This window comes from Anomaloglossus baeobatrachus, chromosome 3 (assembly GCF_048569485.1).
Source record: "Anomaloglossus baeobatrachus isolate aAnoBae1 chromosome 3, aAnoBae1.hap1, whole genome shotgun sequence".
In the NCBI taxonomy this organism is placed as follows: Eukaryota; Metazoa; Chordata; class Amphibia; order Anura; family Aromobatidae; genus Anomaloglossus; species Anomaloglossus baeobatrachus.
Window position 1 is genome coordinate 485,794,083 of NC_134355.1, and position 19,355 is coordinate 485,813,437.

The 19,355-nt window shown below is 45.5% G+C and overlaps 1 protein-coding gene across 7 annotated transcripts in view; it reads left to right on the forward strand.

Annotated features, from left to right (window-relative positions):
• Positions 1–19,355, forward strand: part of TNIK (TRAF2 and NCK interacting kinase) — a 434,420-nt gene that overhangs the window by 276,437 nt on the left and 138,628 nt on the right. For all 7 annotated transcript variants that reach the window (XM_075340626.1, XM_075340619.1, XM_075340622.1 and 4 more), the window contains exons 8-9: positions 2,301–2,355; positions 6,282–6,360. In XM_075340626.1, coding sequence (XP_075196741.1) covers positions 2,301–2,355; positions 6,282–6,360 — 134 coding nt within the window. The remainder of the gene's footprint in view (positions 1–2,300; positions 2,356–6,281; positions 6,361–19,355) is intronic.

A 19,355-nucleotide genomic window follows, 5' to 3' on the forward strand; every position in this document is an offset into this window, starting at 1 on the left:
CAAAGCTAAAATGCCCTGCACATGAGGTAAGCGACATGGCTATATCAGGAGAACTATACTACATTTCTAATTGGAGGTATTTGCTATTATTATTTCACCTACTACATATTGGGATAGGATCTTGGAAATAGGAATACCACTTTAACCATCCGAAGGCGGGTAGAAGGAAGTCGGCACTGATTGGTCTCAGGGCTCGCGTATCATAGCAATGTCATGTGAGCCCGAGATCTGACATCGCTGGAATCGCGCTGACACGGGAGGTGAGTATAGGCTTCTTTCTTTTTATGGGGCAGATCTATCAATATTGTGAAATTCTTAGACATTGCTATCTAAAATGAGACCTTCTTAAAATACATTAATTTATTGCAGTGCTTCATGTTGGTTGATAAAGCTGATGTATTGTAAGAACGGTTTACATCACTTATTAGATGACTTTTTGCCAACATTTGCGTTCCGCACTAACCCAAACCCCTTTTCAATCAAGCCAACCTGTTTTCACCTAAGTCACACATCTTGTTGGACAATGTGCCGAAAGTGTCTAAAACATAAATATGAGGCAGGTCATGACAATTTTGTGGACATTATACCATAATTCTGAAGCTTTTAGCTGGCTAACTATGCCATATTGAGTTTAAACCACGTCAGAGTGCTGTCCGATTTTTTTTTTTCATGGGCTACTAGTCTTACATTGCCGATCTGGATCCAACACTTGGATCAAAATCGGACATCTTCTGTGATTTTTTCACAGACCCGCATACAATCACAGATGTGTGAACTAACTTAGCACTGACACCTATAATTGTGACTATCTGTGAAAAACCCAGACCGCACTCGTACTCATAAAAAAAATAAGTGTCTGAATGAGGCCTAATACTTATTTGTAGTTTAAGCTGTAGGGAAAGGGCACAAAGTAGGGTGACCCTATTTAAGGAGGAGAAGACATAACACAAAGTGTATTGCTCTCGTAGGGGATAGTAAAGCCTGCTTTACATGTTACGATTTAGCATACGATATCGTATGCGATCGTAACCGCCCCCATCGTATGTGTGGCACGTTCAATTTGTTGAACGTGTCGCACAAACGAGTAACCCCCCCCCCATAACACGTACTTACCCGTCCATACGACCTCGATGTCGGCGCCAAACATCCACTTCCTGGAGTAGGAGGGACGTTCGGTGTCACATTGACGTCACACGGCAGCCGGCCAATAAAAGCGGAGGGGTGGAGATGAGCGGGACGTAAACATCCCGCCCACCTCCTTCCTTCCACATAGCCGGCGGGACGCAGGTAAGATCTGTTTATTGTTCCCAGGGTGTCACACACTGCGATGTGTGTACCCCGGGTACGATGAGCAACCTGACGTTCAATTTTTAGGAATTGAACGACGTGCATGCGATGAACGTTTTACCGTTCAATCGCAATCGCACGTAGCTGTCACACACTGCAATGTAACTTACAATGCCGGATGTGCGTCACTTACGACGTGACCCCGCCGACACATCGTAAGATATATTGTAGCGTGTAAAGCTCCCTTAATGAGCCCTTGTTACAAGTTCCATTTGCAGCTATCTCGTGGCTGGGGAAAGTCCTCAGGTAAATGGATAAAAAAAGATTAAAAAACACTGGTACAAATAGGCTGTGCTGATAGAAGATTTCTTGGTCCAATAAGATACTATCGTATTTTTTTTTATTAAGACAGTGCGTTTTAATGCCGTACTGATGTTTTATCAAGTCGAAAAAAAACGCAAGTGGTTTTTTAAACTTTTTAGACAATACTGATTTAAAATACTGCCATGTGAAAGTTGCCTAATGCTACTAAAAGCTGTATCTCTCCCAAACCTCTAAAGTGTTACCACCTTCTTGTGCCGCTATTTCGGCTGTTCATATTAATACAGATCATATTCTTCACTCGGTAAAGCTTATTTTCAACCAAATTTAGCATAAAGCCCTACAAGTGCCGCAGCCTTACACAGCTGTCCCACTTCAAGCTTCATTTCATTTCACTTGGAAAGAAAAGTAATAAAACCTAGGAAAAGAGCAACAGCCTCGGCAGCAAGTGACAAACAATTCATCTTGTTCATTGTCGTTGTTCATCAGGGTTGAAAGCCGCAGCCCATCACCACTGGCACAGCGTATTCCATCAGACTGACAGCGCTTTTACTTGTTCATTATTTTTCATTCTGAAAAACACTTCTATCCAGAAAACTGAATATTGATGATGCAGTGTCTTATAATTTTAAGAAGGTGCAAACTCCTAAGTTCTGTATTGTGTTATAATGTTTTCTACTTTTTAATTCTAGAGTGATTTGTGGTCCTTAGGAATAACAGCCATAGAGATGGCAGAAGGAGCTCCTCGTAAGTAATACCGCAATACTGGTTTTTTTTTTACATTACTACTTATCAGTGATGCGCGACTATGTATAGAACTAGGGCCTTACTGTATAATTACCATGCACTGATAAATAATAATTTCCCTGTGGAGTATTGCCTGGCTTATAAGACTCCCTTCACCAGCTGGCATTCTTCACAAGGAGAAATCTTGTCCTCCTCAGATCCTAATCATTATTAAAGCATAGAAAAGGGTTTTATTTCCTTTTTTTTTTTTTTTTTCAAAAATCATATTTTTAAAAAATATATTATCACTATGAAATAGTTGCAGACTTGTTATTCTGGATGGCCTGTGTAGAATACCATTCAGGTAGATACTAATGGCTGAGGAGCAGAATTTTATCAAGTCACCTTTTTGTTCGTTTTATCCCCCATCCCAGTATTATTCTTTGTCCTCACTGTACACACTAATGGTTTCCTTCCTTTTTTATATTGAGTTTTTAATTTGTTTCCAAGCATTCGATTAATGGGAGAGTCTTTCGGCTCTGTAGGGCGAAGGTGCTAATGGATGTTTACCACTATTACTTAGTAGGAAAGAACGTAGATTAACGTACATTATGTAAGCACATAAAATAATAATAATAATAAATAATAATCTTTATTTCTATAGCGCCAACAGTAGTGCTTTACAATAAAATGCTGTTTAACCTCATTGGAAATTTTTCATGTTTCCGCTTAGTTTTTTTCCTTCTTCGCTTTTGTTCCAAGAGTTACGACTTTTATATATTTCTGCCGACATTGTCGGTTTTTTTTTATTTTTAGAGGACGCGCTGTAGTTTTGAATGCCCCGATTCACTCTACCATACAATACACTGGAAATTGGGGAATAAAAATTCAAATAGCAGAACAACACAATTCCAATACTGTTTTTTTTTGTGCCCTCTTTGTGTATTTTTTGGGGGGACGTACAGCAACACAAAATGTCAGTTCTGGCTTTACGATTTTTTTTTTTTTGTTGGCTTTTATCATATGGCTTAAATATTTTAATGTATTTATTAATAGTTCATTACCAAATAAGTCTGTATTTTACATTTTTTAAATTCTATAATGAAAAAGGGGAGTGATTTAACTGTTTATATTTCTTTTTAATCGTTTATATATTATTTAACTTTTTTATTTTTTATTTTTTTTATAGAGGACTTGGTTTTGAATATCCATACTATATACTGTGACATTCTAGTGTTCTTATACATTGAAATTGTGATTCTCCTATGAAGCTCAGGCCATGGCTGAACTTTAGAGGGGGGGCTAGTATGTCAGTTATGGGGGCCTTCATCAGGCTGTAACCTATTGATTCATCGCAATTGCTCATGGGGGATGATGGGATTTACTGCTGGTTAACCGATTTAATGACACTTTTCAGTGATTTCACAGCCGCATCTATAGTAATCAAAAATATAAATGGATCACTTTTGTTTTTGCTTCTTATTTTCATGAGCTGAACGCAAAGAGCTGTCATTTTCTATGCACAAAAAACACCTTTTTATCTCAAATCTGTGTTAGTGAGCACTTCTTCTTTGCCAACATAATCCATCCGTTTCACAGGTGTGGCATATCAAGATGCTGGTTAGACAGCATGATTATTGCACAGGTGTGCCTTAGGCTTGCCACAATAAAAGGCCAGTCTAAAATGTGCAGTTTTATCACACAGCACAATGGCACAGACGTTGGAAGTTTACAGGGAGCGTGTAATTGACATGCTGACTGCAGGAATGTCCACCAGAGCTGTTGCTCATAAATCGAATGTTCATTTCTCTACCATAAGCAGTATCGAAAGGTGTTTCAGAGAATTTTGAAGCCCAGGACCTCCACAGCCAGCATCTTCACCTCCAAGATTGTCTGAGATCAGCCACTGGGACAGCTGCTGCAACAATCGGTTTGCATAACCAATGAATTTCTGCACAAAATCGTCTTAGGGAATTTCACCTGCATGCTCATCGTCCTCATCGGGGTCTCCACCTGACTGCAGTTCATTATTGTAACCATCCTGAGTGGGCAATTGCTCACATTCAATGACGTCTGGCACGTAGGGGAGGTGTTATCTTCACAGATCAATCCTGGTTTTCACTGTACAGGGCAGATGGCAGACCGGGAAATAGTCACATCAGATACTGACTGGTATTCTGACCCTCCGAAACCAGCAATACTGTAAAACTGCACATGTTAGGCTGCTCACAATAGACAGTCACTCTAAGGCACACCTGTGCAATAATCATGCTGTCTAATTAGCATCTTGTTATGACACACCTGTGAGGTGCACGGATTATCTCAACAAAGGAGAAGTGCTCACTAACACAGATTTAGACAAATTTGTGAACCGTATTTGAGATAACCTCTTTATTAGCATAAACATGAACATGAACATTTAAAATACACCCAATATCAAAGAATGGGGAATGGAGAGGTAATTTGGAACAATCCAAATAACGGTTCTTTTCAATCTGGCAGAAATAAGTACCATTTTATCTCATAATTAATGGCAAAATAGTCCCAATGTAATAATCTAATAGATATGTCAGTACATGGAAATGATACCATTATATATAGCACAATCAAAACAGCCAAAGTGCATGTCCAAAAAGTGCCTCTGCTTATTTATCTCTTCTGGTTATCATAGTGCAATTAATTACTTTTGAGATAGTAATGGCTAAGAAGACTTACCCATAATCTAATGTGCAGCATGTGCCAGACTAGGGGGAAAGACACTGACGCACGTTTCGCGGTGCTTTTTCACCCCAAGGCTATTAATCTATTATAGAAAAAAGTATGCTGCGTGAAAATTTGGACTAAGGCTAGTTTCACACATCCGGCTTTTCGCCGGTTTGCTGGATTCGGCGCACGCCAGTACAGTGTATACAGTACAATGGCAGCGCGACAAGCGCCAGTCACATGCTGTCATGTGACCGGAGCATGTGACCCGGAAGTTGCGGCGCTGCCATTGTACTGTATACACTGTACTGGCTTGCGGTGAATCCGGCGAAAAGCCGGATGTGTGAGAACAGCCTAAGGGAGAAGATGGTAAAGTCAACAGAGCCATACAGTGAATCTCCGTTCTCCGGGTCCCGCGCCTCCTCTTTCGGCCATCTTTGTCCTCCTTCTGAAGCTAGTGTGAATGACATGTTCTACGTCATCTACACTAGCCGACAGTGAGGTCCTGCGCAGGTGCACTTTGATCTGCCCTGCTTGGCCTGCGCAGGACCTCAATATTGGCTAGTGTACATGATGTAGAACGCGTCATCCACACTAGCTTTAGAAGGAGGATAAAGATGGCCGAAAGAGGAGGCGCGGGACCCGGAGAACGGAGGCGCCCATCCGACCAGTCTGCTCCGCACCGACCGTTGGGTAAGTATTATGAACATCCGGTGACAGATTCCCTTAAATTAGGTTTGCTTCAGCTGAACCTGAAAATTTAGTAATGTAAAAACCTAATATTATACACCTGAGATATTGCATTATAATGAAACAGTAGTTAAAATGAGCCGTTAGTAGTTTAGTGATGTAATAAATTTTTTGTCTTTGCCTCACATGTAAATGTACTTATTTAGAATTTCAAGCACAATATTTGGTCGGAGCATAACTTAGGGATTGTCCGCTATTCTACTGTTCTTGTAAATAGTTTTTCCCTAGTAGTCTTCTAACTTGGTGTATGTCCCCGCCAAAGCTTGAGGTGTGTAACTCTTAGGTCATAATTCACTTTCTATTCCGTGAAGTATTATGGCCTCGATTTCAGTGGATTAGTGTAAAGGCTTCTAAAGCTCTAAGGTGTTAATAGCAGGTACATTTTTCTGCCACTATAAGCCAATTGCTGAAAATTTCATTTCACATGTACGTTGGGTATAAAATGTTGTGTTGCTGTCAATTTTCTGTCTGACATATTTTTTCTTAACCTTTAGCACTCTGTGATATGCATCCCATGAGGGCACTTTTTCTAATCCCTCGGAATCCAGCTCCTAGATTGAAATCGAAGAAATGGTGAGTCACTGTTGAGACTGATTTTCCTGAGTAAGCTGTGTGTTGGCGCTCCGTCTCTACATGCATAGAATGTGTGAGATCTCCAGGACGAGAAGTAAATAGCTATGAAGGGATCTAAGTAGTCTTAAATGATTGATATGTGTCATCATCTGCAAACTACTGAGGAGTCTTATGCGGGCGTCACACGGGACGATCTATCGTGCGATCGCACGAGCGATCATATCCGCCCCCGTCGTTTGTGCCTCACGGGCAATTAGTTGCCAGTGGCGCTCAAAGTCGTTAACCCCCTGTCACACGTACTTACCTCCCGGACGACCTCGCTGTGGTCTGCAAACATCCTCTTCCTTAAGGGGGAGGGACGTTCGGCGTCACAGCGACGTCACACAGCGGCCGGCCAATAGCAGAGGAGGGGCGGAGATGAGTGGGACGTAAACATCCCGCCCACCTCCTTCCTTCCGCATTGCCAGCGGGACGCAGGTAAGCTGTGTTCATCGTTCCCGGGATGTGTGCTGCCCCGGGAACGATTAACAACCGGCGCACAGAAGAAGAAACGACTTTTTGAAAATGAGCGACGTGTCAACGAGCAATGATAAGGTGAGTATTTTTGCTCGTTCACCGTCGCTCGTAGCGGTCACATGCTACAATATATCAAACAATGCCGGATGTGCGTCACTTACAACGTGACCCCGCCGACATATCGCCCGATATATCGTACCGTGTGACGCCCGCATTAGGGCCCGATTCCTCATTTCTGATTTATTGAAGTCACTTTTCTGTTTCTTTTTTTGTCTTGTTATATTCGCTGATGTTTGTTGCTCCAAATTCGCCAAAATGTTCCACATTTCTCTTGTTTTATTATTGTCTTTAACCTTTTCTTTGAAACTTTTTAGTGTCAAAACTTTACAAACTGTCTTAAAACGGCACAAATTTTAAACCCCTTAACGGCCACAGGCCGTACTGGTACATCCTTAGCCATATAGGTGTAATCACCTAAGGCTGCTGCGGGCAGCCAGCTGTGATTCCTTCACATGTCAGCTGATTTGAACAGCAGACATGTATGCCTCACAGGCATGGGTGGATTCAGGATCCACCCGCGCCTGTTAACCCCTTAAATTGCGCTGTGAAAATGTGACAGCGCGATGTAAATGCTTGCCGCGGTAAATCTTCACTCACCCGACTCCATCGGCGGCACCGTGACCTGATCACTGTGGGCTGATGCTTGCCATGGTAGCACAGGGTCATGTGATGACTCCTGTAGCTCACATGACTCACTTCCTGTAACACTTGGCAGAGCAGCCGCTGTTACAGAAGAGGAGTATTTCTCCTGTTCAGAGCTGTGCAGCTCTGATCAAGAGAAATGATCCAGAGATCAGACTGATAAGCTGATCCTTATAGTGCCCTAGGAGAGGGGACTAGTAAAATAAAAAAAGTGAAAAAAAAAATTTTAAAAAATAAAACCTAAAAGTTCAAATCACCCTTTCGCCCCATTGAAAGTTAAAGGGTTAAAAAATATACACACATTTGATATCGCCGTAATCAGAAATGCTCAATCAGTCAAAATATAAAATCAATTAATCTAATTGGTAAACGGCGTGGCAGCAAAAAATTCAAAACGTCAAATTACGTTTTTGGTCGCAGAAAATTTTGCGCAGAATGCAAAACCAGGCGATCAAAATGTAGCATCTGCGCAAAAATGGTACCATTAAAAATGTCAGCTCAAGACGCAAAAAATAATTACTGAACACTAGATACTGAAAAATGAAAACACTACGGGTCGCGGAAAATAGCGCAAAATGTTTGCCACTTTTTTTTTCTGGACAAAATTCTGAATTTCTTTTAACCCCTTAGATAATCGTAAACCTATACATGTTTGGTGTTTACGAACTCGTACCGAACTGAGACATCACACCGACACATCAGTTTTACTATATAGTGAACACTGTGAATACAATATCCCAAAACCAATCATGCAGTCAAATTTTTTTTGCAATTTTTCCTCATTTGGAATTATTTTTGCCGTTTTCCAGTACACTATATGTTAAAATGTATTGTTTCACTTAAAAGTACAAGTCATCCCGCAAAAAGAAAGCCCTCATGTGGCACAATTGACGAAAAACTAAAAAAGTTACGGTTTCCTGAAGAAGGGGAGCAGAAAAAAAAAAAAACGGAAGACGGAAAATCGGCCGTGATGAAGTGGTTAAAATTCCGCCCAAGCCTTACCCTTGCCAGGGTTTGGAATGAGATGTAACAAAAAATAGGCTACATTTGGTAAAAATCGCAATTCAGGAGCCTGTCTGGAACATTCGTCGAAGCAAAGTTTTTGATGGAAATAAAAAAAAGGCTTAAAAAAAAAAAGACAATTTAAAAAGTGGCGTAAAACATACAGAGAATAAGGTAAAAATACTAAAAAAAAAAAGTGCAAATGATGAATTGTAGCCTTAATATTTTATCTTTCCCACCTGTATGCCATAATATCTGCCTGATGATGAGGCCAAAGTAGTCTTGGAAGCTCGATCTTTGTCATCATCTTTCCGTTTAGGTGTAAAAAGGTATAAACGAAGGAGAACTACATTTTTTACATTTTCCTTATATACATTTGCATTTTCCTCTTATTAGACGGTTTCCTTGCTGTTTGCAGTGCACATTCTTAATCTTTACTTGGTCGCTTGCTAGTTGAAACTTGCCTTGGCAGTGTCTTTGCCTGTACCGTAGCGTAATTTCTCAGTGGAAACAACTTGTCTTTCTAACGCGGCATAGTTTATCTTCAAGGATTAGGAATGCATCAACTTGAAGAGTGCAGACTGGGGATGGGCTTCTCAGATTGCTTAAATAAAATCTTAAGAAATCCAGGGCATGGCAGCAGTGAACTCACTCTGTACAGCTGTTGTTTTTCCCTACTGGGATACATAGTGCTCAGAGCACAATAAGAAAAACCTTGGAAAGGAGAAAAAGCTCAAATAGTTTCAGTATTAGTGTAGAATGATGGTGCATGTGAATCTCCCAGCACGTTACAAGGTGTAGCCCTCCGACCACAAGTGGTTTTCTAGTTTTTATTAGTTCTTTGCAAATATACTGGAAACAGGAGACCTGAGATTTTGTACTTAATTTTGATTTGCCCCTTTTACCCATAAAACATGATCCTATACTGTAGATCCATGTGAGCGAGTGTTATTCTCCGTTGCTTTTATCTCATTTATCTGCTTGGTTGTTCCTTTTTTATTTTTCAGCCCTTTCTCCTTTCCGCTATCATCTGCCGTTCATGTTTTTTTGTTGTTTCTCATTCTCTGCTTGACTTGAGCATACAACTTTCTGCTTTTTCATCACGGAGGAAAGATGCCAGCTCAGTGATCTGAACAGAGAGTTCCCATCTCCACTGGGAACAGCACCTGGTGTGCATGTGGCTCCGGAAAAAAAGCCTAACACATGGCGTGATATTGCAGAGATCACCAGAATGGCATTGAGTATAGCAAAATGTCATCACTTTGTGAAGGAAGCGCTTGGATTAAAGTGCCTTTTCAACAAACAGTATAGTTTTGCAAAGAAAAGCTTTGTTTATTAAAGGGCTTGTCCACTAATTTTAAATTCATCTTCTATCTTTAGTATAGGTCATGAATATCAGATGGGTGGGGGTACAACACCCGGCACCCACACTGATCGGCTAGATGTTTGCAGTTACAGACCTCCACCAGCTGTATATTGGCTGTGACTGTGTCCTGAACATACACCCGCCAGTCCTTATTCGTATGATCTGCAGAACCACACTTCAGTTGATGGTGCGGTGTTCTTTTGATCCACACCTGATCAGCTGTTCCCAGTGTCGGCCGGATGTGATCGGTGGGGGTGCCGGGTGTCGCACCTCCACCATTCTCACAATGATAAACCATCACAAAGATAGCTCATCAATGTAAATTTAGTGGACAACCCCTTTTAATGGTGCACTTGTAGGAAATACATTTTCCCTTGCTCTTAAAGTTTTGAATGAGAAAGTTTTCGGTCTTTGGTCAGTAGTCGAATACTTGTAGTATGTATTCATTTGAACAAAGAAGGGAATTTTGTTTACTTACCGTAAATTCCTTTTCTTCTAGCTCCAATTGGGAGACCCAGACAATTGGGTGTATAGGCTATGCCTCCGGAGGCCGCACAAAGTATTACACTTAAAAGTGTTAAGCCCCTCCCCTTCTGCCTATACACCCCCCGTGCTCCCACGGGCTCCTCAGTTTTGGTGCAAAAGCAAGAAGGAGGAAAAAGAATTATAAACTGGTTTAAAGTAACTTCAATCCGAAGGAATATCGGAGAACTGAAACCATTCAACATGAACAACATGTGTACACAAAAAAACAGGGGCGGGCGCTGGGTCTCCCAATTGGAGCTAGAAGAAAAGGAATTTACGGTAAGTAAACAAAATTCCCTTCTTCTTTGTCGCTCCATTGGGAGACCCAGACAATTGGGACGTCCAAAAGCAGTCCCTGGGTGGGTAAAATATTACCTCGTAAGAGAGCCGTAAAACGGCCTCTTCCTACAGGTGGGCAACCGCCGCCTGAAGGACTCGTCTACCTAGGCTGGCATCCGCCGAAGCATAGGTATGCACCTGATAGTGTTTCGTGAAAGTGTGCAGGCTCGACCAGGTAGCCGCCTGACACACCTGCTGAGCCGTAGCCTGGTGCCTCAAAGCCCAGGACGCGCCCACGGCTCTGGTAGAATGGGCCTTCAGCCCTGAGGGAACCGGAAGCCCAGTCGAACGGTAGGCTTCGAGAATTGGCTCCTTGATCCACCGAGCCAAGGTTGATTTGGAAGCCTGTGACCCTTTACGCTGGCCAGCGACAAGGACAAAGAGTGCATCCGAGCGGCGCAGGGGCGCCGTACGAGAAATGTAGAGTCTGAGTGCTCTCACCAGATCTAACAAGTGCAAATCCTTTTCACATTGGTGAACTGGATGAGGACAAAAAGAAGGTAAGGAGATATCCTGATTGAGATGAAAGGGGGATACCACCTTAGGGAGAAATTCCGGAACCGGACGCAGAACCACCTTGTCCTGGTGAAAAACCAGGAAAGGGGCTTTGCATGACAGCGCTGCTAGCTCAGACACTCTCCGAAGTGAAGTGACTGCTACTAGAAAAACCACTTTCTGCGAAAGGCGTGAGAGAGAAATATCTCTCATTGGCTCGAATGGTGGTTTCTGAAGAACCAGCAGCACCCTGTTCAGATCCCAGGGTTCTAACGGCCGCTTGTAAGGAGGAACGATGTGACAAACCCCCTGCAGGAACGTGCGTACCTGTGGAAGTCTGGCTAGGCGCTTCTGGAAAAACACAGGGAGCGCTGAGACTTGTCCCTTAAGGGAGCCGAGCGACAAACCCTTTTCCAGTCCAGATTGAAGGAAGGACAGAAAAGTGGGCAAGGCAAAAGGCCAGGGAGAAAAACCCTGAGCAGAGCACCAAGATAGGAATATCTTCCACGTCCTGTGGTAGATCTTGGCGGACGTTGGTTTCCTAGCCTGTCTCATAGTGGCAATGACGTCTTGAGATAACCCTGAAGACGCTAGGATCCAGGACTCAATGGCCACACAGTCAGGTTGAGGGCCGCAGAATTCAGATGGAAAAACGGCCCTTGAGATAGCAAGTCTGGTCGGTCTGGTAGTGCCCACGGTTGGCCGACCGTGAGATGCCACAGATCCGGGTACCACGACCGCCTCGGCCAGTCTGGAGCGACGAGGATGACGCGGCGGCAGTCGGCCCTGATATTGCGTAACACTCTGGGCAACAGTGCCAGCGGAGGAAACACATAAGGGAGCTGAAACTGCGACCAATCCTGAACTAAGGCGTCTGCCGCCAGAGCTCTGGGATCTTGAGACCGTGCCATGAACGTCGGTACCTTGTTGTTGTGCCGGGACGCCATGAGGTCGACGTCCGGCACCCCCCAGCGGCAACAGATCTCCTGAAACACGTCCGGGTGAAGGGACCATTCCCCTGCGTCCATGCCCTGGCGACTGAGATAATCTGCTTCCCAGTTTTCCACGCCTGGAATGTGAACTGCAGAGATGGTGGAGGCCGTGGCTTCCACCCACATCAAAATCCGCCGGACTTCCTGGAAGGCTTGCCGACTGCGTGTGCCGCCTTGGTGGTTGATGTATGCCACCGCTGTGGAATTGTCCGACTGAATTCTGATCTGCTTGCCTTCCAGCCACTGCTGGAACGCTTTCAGGGCAAGATACACTGCCCGTATTTCCAGAACATTGATCTGAAGCGAGGACTCTTGCTGGGTCCACGTACCCTGAGCCCTGTGGTGGAGAAAAACCGCTCCCCACCCTGACAGACTCGCGTCCGTCGTGACCACCTCCCAGGATGGGGGTAGGAAGGATTTCCCCTTCGATAATGAAGTGGGAAGAAGCCACCACCGAAGGGAAGCTTTGGTCGCCTGAGAGAGGGAGACGTTCCTGTCGAGGGACGTCGGCTTCCTGTCCCATTTGCGTAGGATGTCCCATTGAAGAGGACGCAGGTGAAACTGCGCGAAAGGAACTGCCTCCATTGCTGCCACCATCTTCCCCAGGAAGTGCATGAGGCGCCTCAAGGGGTGTGACTGGCCTTGAAGGAGAGATTGTACCCCTGTCTGTAGTGACCGCTGCTTGATCAGCGGAAGCTTCACTATCGCTGAGAGGGTATGAAACTCCATGCCAAGGTATGTGAGCGATTGGGCCGGTGTCAGATTTGACTTTGGAAAATTGATGATCTACCCGAAACTCTGGAGAGTCTCCAGGGTAGCGTCGAGGCTGTGTTGGCATGCCTCTTGAGAGGGTGCCTTGATCAGGAGATCGTCCAAGTAAGGGATCACCGAGTGACCCTGAGAGTGGAGGACCGCTACTACAGTAGCCATCACCTTGGTGAAAACCCGTGGGGCTGTTGCCAGGCCGAACGGCAGTGCCACGAACTGCAGGTGTTCGTTTTCTATGGCGAAGCGCAAGAAGCGCTGGTGCTCTGGAGCAATCGGTACGTGGAGATAAGCATCTTTGATATCGATCGATGCAAGGAAATCTCCTTGGGACATTGAGGCGATGACGGAGCGGAGGGATTCCATCCGGAACCGCCTGGTCGTTACGTGTTTGTTGAGAAGTTTCAGGTCCAGGACAGGACGGAAAGACCCGTCCTTCTTTGGGACCACAAACAAGTTGGAGTAAAAACCGTGGCCCTGTTGCTGAAGAGGAACAGGGACCACCACTCCTTCTGCCTTCAGAGTGCCCAGCGCCTGCAGAAGAGACTCGGCTCGCTCGGGAGGCGGGGATGACCTGAAGAATCGAGTCGGGGGACGAGAGGTGAACTCTATTTTGTAACCGTGAGACAGAATGTCTCTCACCCAACGGTCTTTTACCCGTGGCAGCCAGGCGTCGCAAAAGCGGGAGAGCCTGCCACCGACCGAAGATGCGGAGTGAGGAGGCCGAAAGTCATGAGGAAGCCGCTTTGGTAGCGGCACCTCCGGTGGCCTTTTTAGGACGTGACTTAGACCGCCATGCGTCAGAGTTCCTTTGATCTTTCTGAGGCCTTTTGGACGAGGAGAATTGGGACCTGCCCGCGCCCCGAAAGGACCGAAACCTCGACTGCCCCTTCCTCTGTTGGGGTATGTTCGGTTTGGGCTGGGGTAAGGATGTATCCTTTCCCTTGGATTGTTTGATGATTTCATCCAAACGCTCGCCAAACAATCGGTCGCCAGAAATTGGCAAACTGGTTAAGCGCTTTTTGGAAACAGAATCTGCCTTCCATTCCCGTAGCCACAAGGCCCTGCGGAGTACCACCGAATTGGCGCCTGCAACCGCCGTTCGGCTCGCAGAGTCCAGGACAGCATTAATAGCGTAAGACGCAAATGCCGACGTCTGAGTGGTTATGGACGCCACCTGTGGCGCGGACGTGCGTGTGGCTGCGTCAATTTGCGCTTGACCTGCTGAGATAGCTTGTAGCGCCCATACGGCTGCGAACGCTGGGGCAAAAGAAGCGCCGATAGCTTCATAGATGGATTTCAACCAGAGTTCCATCTGCCTGTCAGTGGCATCTTTGAGTGAAGCCCCATCTTCCACTGCAAGTATGGATCTAGCTGCCAGTCTGGAGATTGGAGGATCCACTTTGGGACACTGAGCCCAACTTTTGACCACGTCAGGGGGAAAAGGATAACGTGTATCCTTAAGGCGCTTAGAAAAACGCTTATCTGGGGCTGACTCCTCCACCGGAGGAGCTGAGGGAGAAATATCCATCATACGATTGATGGACGCAATAAGGTCGTTCACTATGGCGTCCCCGTCCGGAATATCAAGATTGAGAGCGGCCTCAGGATCAGAATCCTGATCAGCTGTCTCCGCATCATCAACCAGAGATTCCCCCCTCTGAGACCCTGCACAATATGATGATGTCGAGGGAAAATCTAAGCGAGCTCGCTTAGTCGGTCTGGGGCTGGGGTCTGTGTCAGAACCCTCAGCCTGGGATCCATGAGATACCCCGGGAGGACATTGTTGGTCCAGCTGAGGTGGGCCAGGGAACAAAGATTCAACAGAGTCCCTGTGCTGAGATACCGGCCTGGACTGCAAGGCTTCTAGTATCTTAGCCATAGTCTCAGAGAGTTTTGCAAACTCCGTCCCCGTCACCTGAACAGTGTTAGCAGGTGGCTCCCCCTGGGCCCCTCTTAGCAGAGGCTCCGGCTGAGTAAGTGCCACAGGGGCCGAACAGTGCACACAATGAGGGTCAGTGGAACCTGCCGGTAGCGGGGTCGTACATGCGGCGCAGGCAACATAATAAGCCTGTGTTTTGGCACCCCTGCCTTTCGTGGGCACCATGCTATTATCTTCCCTGAGTAACACAATAGGGTATATAGCCAGAAATCAACTGTGCACCATACAGTGTAAAACATATATACCATAAACATATAATGTTACACTACTGCACAATGGGGCTAGCACCACAGGTGCTGCTTACCACCCGCCTAAAGCGGTTGTGAGGCCACCAGAGTCCCTGCCTGGGTCTCCCAGACTTTGTCCCCCTCTGCAGCGTCCGAGGAGCTGACAGGAATGGCTGCCGGCGTCCTGAGGAGAGGAGGGAGCCGTGGGCGTGACCCAGAAAGAGCGGGAACTGGTGCCCGCACTGTGCACAGTGAGAGGGGTGGAGTATGCAAAGCATGCTCCAGCCCTCAGTGCTGCTCGTTCTGTGCAGCGTCCCGCCCTTCCCCTGCCTGTCAGGGCTGTGGGCGGGAGGAAAGGAAACTAGGCCGCAAAAAGCCGGGGACTCTAGTAATAAACGCGGCCGCCGTAAAAGCGCGGCCGGCGTGAAAGTCCCCGGCGCACTACAAGTCCCAGCCGCGCCGCAGTGTTTCCATGGCCGCGGCGGTCAGTGCGGCAGTCCCTATACATAAACACACTCAGCAACGCTGAGTGTGTAATGGCACATATTAACCCGGTCAGCGCCGTGGTCCCCGGTGCACTAGCACACCCAGCAAAGCTGGAGTGTTGCTGTGCGCTGTCCCCACAGGGATACAGAGTACCTCCAAGTAGCAGGGCCATGTCCCTGAACGATACCCGGCTCCTATCCAGCAGGCTCCACAGGAGTTGTGGATGAAGCACGGTCTCAGTGCCTGGAGACCGATAGGATCCCACTTCACCCAGAGCCCTGAGGGGGATGGGGAAGGAAAACAGCATGTGGGCTCCAGCCTCCGTACCCGCAATGGATACCTCAACCTTACAACACCACCGACAAGAGTGGGGTGAGAAGGGAGCATGCTGGGGGCTCTATATGGGCCCACTTTTCTTCCATCCGACATGGTCAGCAGCTGCTGCTGACCAATCTGTGGAGCTGTGCATGCGTGTCTGACCTCCTTCGCACAAAGCAAAAAACTGAGGAGCCCGTGGGAGCACGGGGGGTGTATAGGCAGAAGGGGAGGGGCTTAACACTTTTAAGTGTAATACTTTGTGCGGCCTCCGGAGGCATAGCCTATACACCCAATTGTCTGGGTCTCCCAATGGAGCGACAAAGAAATAATCTTCTTTAGGCCTAAATTTGCTAACTACGTGCGCTTTACATATGGACATACATATTGCATCACTGGATTACAGAATGATCTTTGCTTTTTCACCAAATCTATCCTTTAGAACAGCGATTTCAATAACTTGTCTGATAAGCACTTTTCTTTAATAGCCAGCTAAAGGGGGAAATAATTGATAATTGACTTGTCCTGTGATTTGTAGCTTAAGGGTACGTGCCCGTGATCAGGACTTGCTGTGTCCTGGTCGTGGCGGGTCCTAACCTGCGGGTCCGTGAGTCTCCTCTGCCAGAGATTGCAGCTGCCAGTGCCAACGATCAGGGTTCCAAGCGCTGCGGTCTCTCTTCTGTTCTCTCTGCGGAGGACGCATGCGACTCCGCAGCAAAGAATTGAAATGCTTGCAGCTCGGAAAGCTGCATCGCAGGTTACTTTTCGCTGCGGGCTGTACACACACAGTGGGCATGGGATTTTTACAAATCCCATCCACTATGCTTGTACTGTACATCGCAGCGTTTTGGACGCAGCTGAAGCATGATGCGTCCAAAATGCTGTGAACACTGATCGTGGGCACACACCCTTAAAGAAAAGCTCCATCATTGCTGGCGGCTGTGCTTTCTTTGCATTATTTTATATACTTGCACAATAATTAAATGCTAATAGTTCGAAAGAGCCCAGGTGATAGGTAGGTGAGCACCATCTTTATGGTTAAGTTTTCATTCAAAGGCTCCTTTTGGCTTTTTATATGAGCCAATAAACTGTCTGGAACTAGTGCCAATTGATGAGATTGCCAATTGAAACTTTATCGGCAGGAGTCTACATACATTTTAACTAAGAGATGACCATGAGGAGGTTCGTACAATGGTTCACTTCCCATTGCGTTCACTATTGTTGGCAGAACATTCCCTGTTTTCACGAGGGGATGTGCTGGTAACTAAAAAAACGTTTGTCTGCACAAAAGTGGTAAATGACACATTTTTTGTTTGTTTGTATGGTCAATGGCCCTATATACACTGGGCTATGATCAGGAATAAACTTTCTATTAATGTTCACTGCGTTATTCACCACCCTGAGTAAAGGTCACTTAATACCTTTTTGGGGGGCTAAAGATAAGAATTGTAAGCATAAGAGATGCCGCATTCTCATCTTCCTGTGTGGCCAAGTCATGCCTTGATTTACTGATCTACAGATGTAGTCATGACCGAAAGTGTTGGCACTCTTGTAATTGTCCAAGAAAGTGAAGTATTTCTTCCAGAAAAAAATTGCAATTACAGATATTTTGTTACGTTTATTTTCTTGTGTGTATTGGAACAAGAAAAAAAAAACTAACAGAGAAAAATTGGCAAATTGGACTTAGGTTCACCTTTGTTTCAAGCATGTGATGCTCGTTCAAACTCATCTGTGGCAAATATCAGATGTGGGCAATATGAAAATCACACCTGAAACCAGATAAAAAGGGGGAGAATTTGACTCAAACTTTGCATTATGTGTCTGTGTGTGCCACCCTAAGCAAGGAGAACAGAAAGAAGAGAACGGTCTGAGGACTTCATAAACAAAATTGTTGAAGAATATCAACAAACTCAAGGTTACAAATCCATCTTCAGAGATCTTGATGTTCATTTGTCCACGGTGCTCAACGTAATCAAGAAGTTTACACCCCATGGCACTGTAGATAATCTCCCTGGACATGGATGGCTGAGAAAAATTGATGAAAAGTTGGTGGATGAGCAGCCCCAATTAAGTTCCAAAGAAATTCAAGGTGTCCTGCAGACTCAAGGTGCATCTGTGTCAGTGCGAACTGTCCATCGACATTTGAATGAAATGAATGCCTATGGCAGGAGAACCAGGTGGGCTCCACTGGTGATAGACGGATAAAAAAAGTTAGACTGCAGTTTGCCAAAATGTACGTGAGTAAGCCAAAATCCTTCTGTGAAAGCATCTTGTGGACAGGTGGAACCAATATAGAGCTTTTCTCAGTCTCTTTATTGGGGGACACAAAACCCTTGGAAGAGTCTACTAACACAGATATTACATAGAACTAAAAATTAGCCCCTTCCCAAGTTCCCAGAAGACTATACCTTGCCTGCCAGCATCTGGCTTCTTGTCTTTTTCTGAGTCAGTTGGAGGAGGTTCTATGCTATCCTAGATCAGTGGATGTGATGGGCTACAGGATAATGGCTGAGAATGCAGCGCACGTGCAGATTGAGATCTTGGAGAGCCGAGATTTCAATCTGTGCATGTGCCATTTCCGACGTGATGTAGTGTTGGAAAATGGCTGCAAAAGTGGCACAGGCGAAGATTAAGATCGCGGCTCCCTGAGATCTCAGTCTGCGCTTGCGTTGCAACCGCAGCCAGTATCCTGAAGCCCATTGCATCCACTGACCTGAGATCAATGTAGCCCGTATCAGTCCGCCACAACACACACTCCTCTCAGCCTCTGGCCCTTAGCATGCCGTGCCACCGATGTTGACTTCTTTCAGCTGCGACCCCACTCCACCACGACCCCAAGTAAGCTGTATCCGAATTATAAGACAGTCTTGGATTTTAAGACTGCCCCCCCCCCCCCTATTTAGTATTAATTTTTTTTTTTACTATTTTCTTCCTCTAAATTTGGGTTCGTCTTATAATCCGCAAAATACAGTAAACGTGTATAACAAAACATGTGCGATTTCAATTATCTTCTGGAGCAGTTTCAAAGATGCCAACATTTTCAACCATGACTGTATAGTAATGGTTATCATGACTCACCTTTTTACAGAAGGTCATGTCACTTTTGAGGATTAAAGGGAACCTGTCAGGTGCAGTATGTCCCCAGAACCACGAGCAGTTCTGGGTGCATATTTCTAATCCCAGCCTATAGTAGCATACATAAAGCTATCTTTAGAAAAAGTATTTCTAAAGACCCTTTATGATATGCTAATGAGCGCAGGGTTTAGTCACAATGGCATTAGGTCTTGCCCCTTATTCCACCCTCTTAGCATGTTAGCACGCCC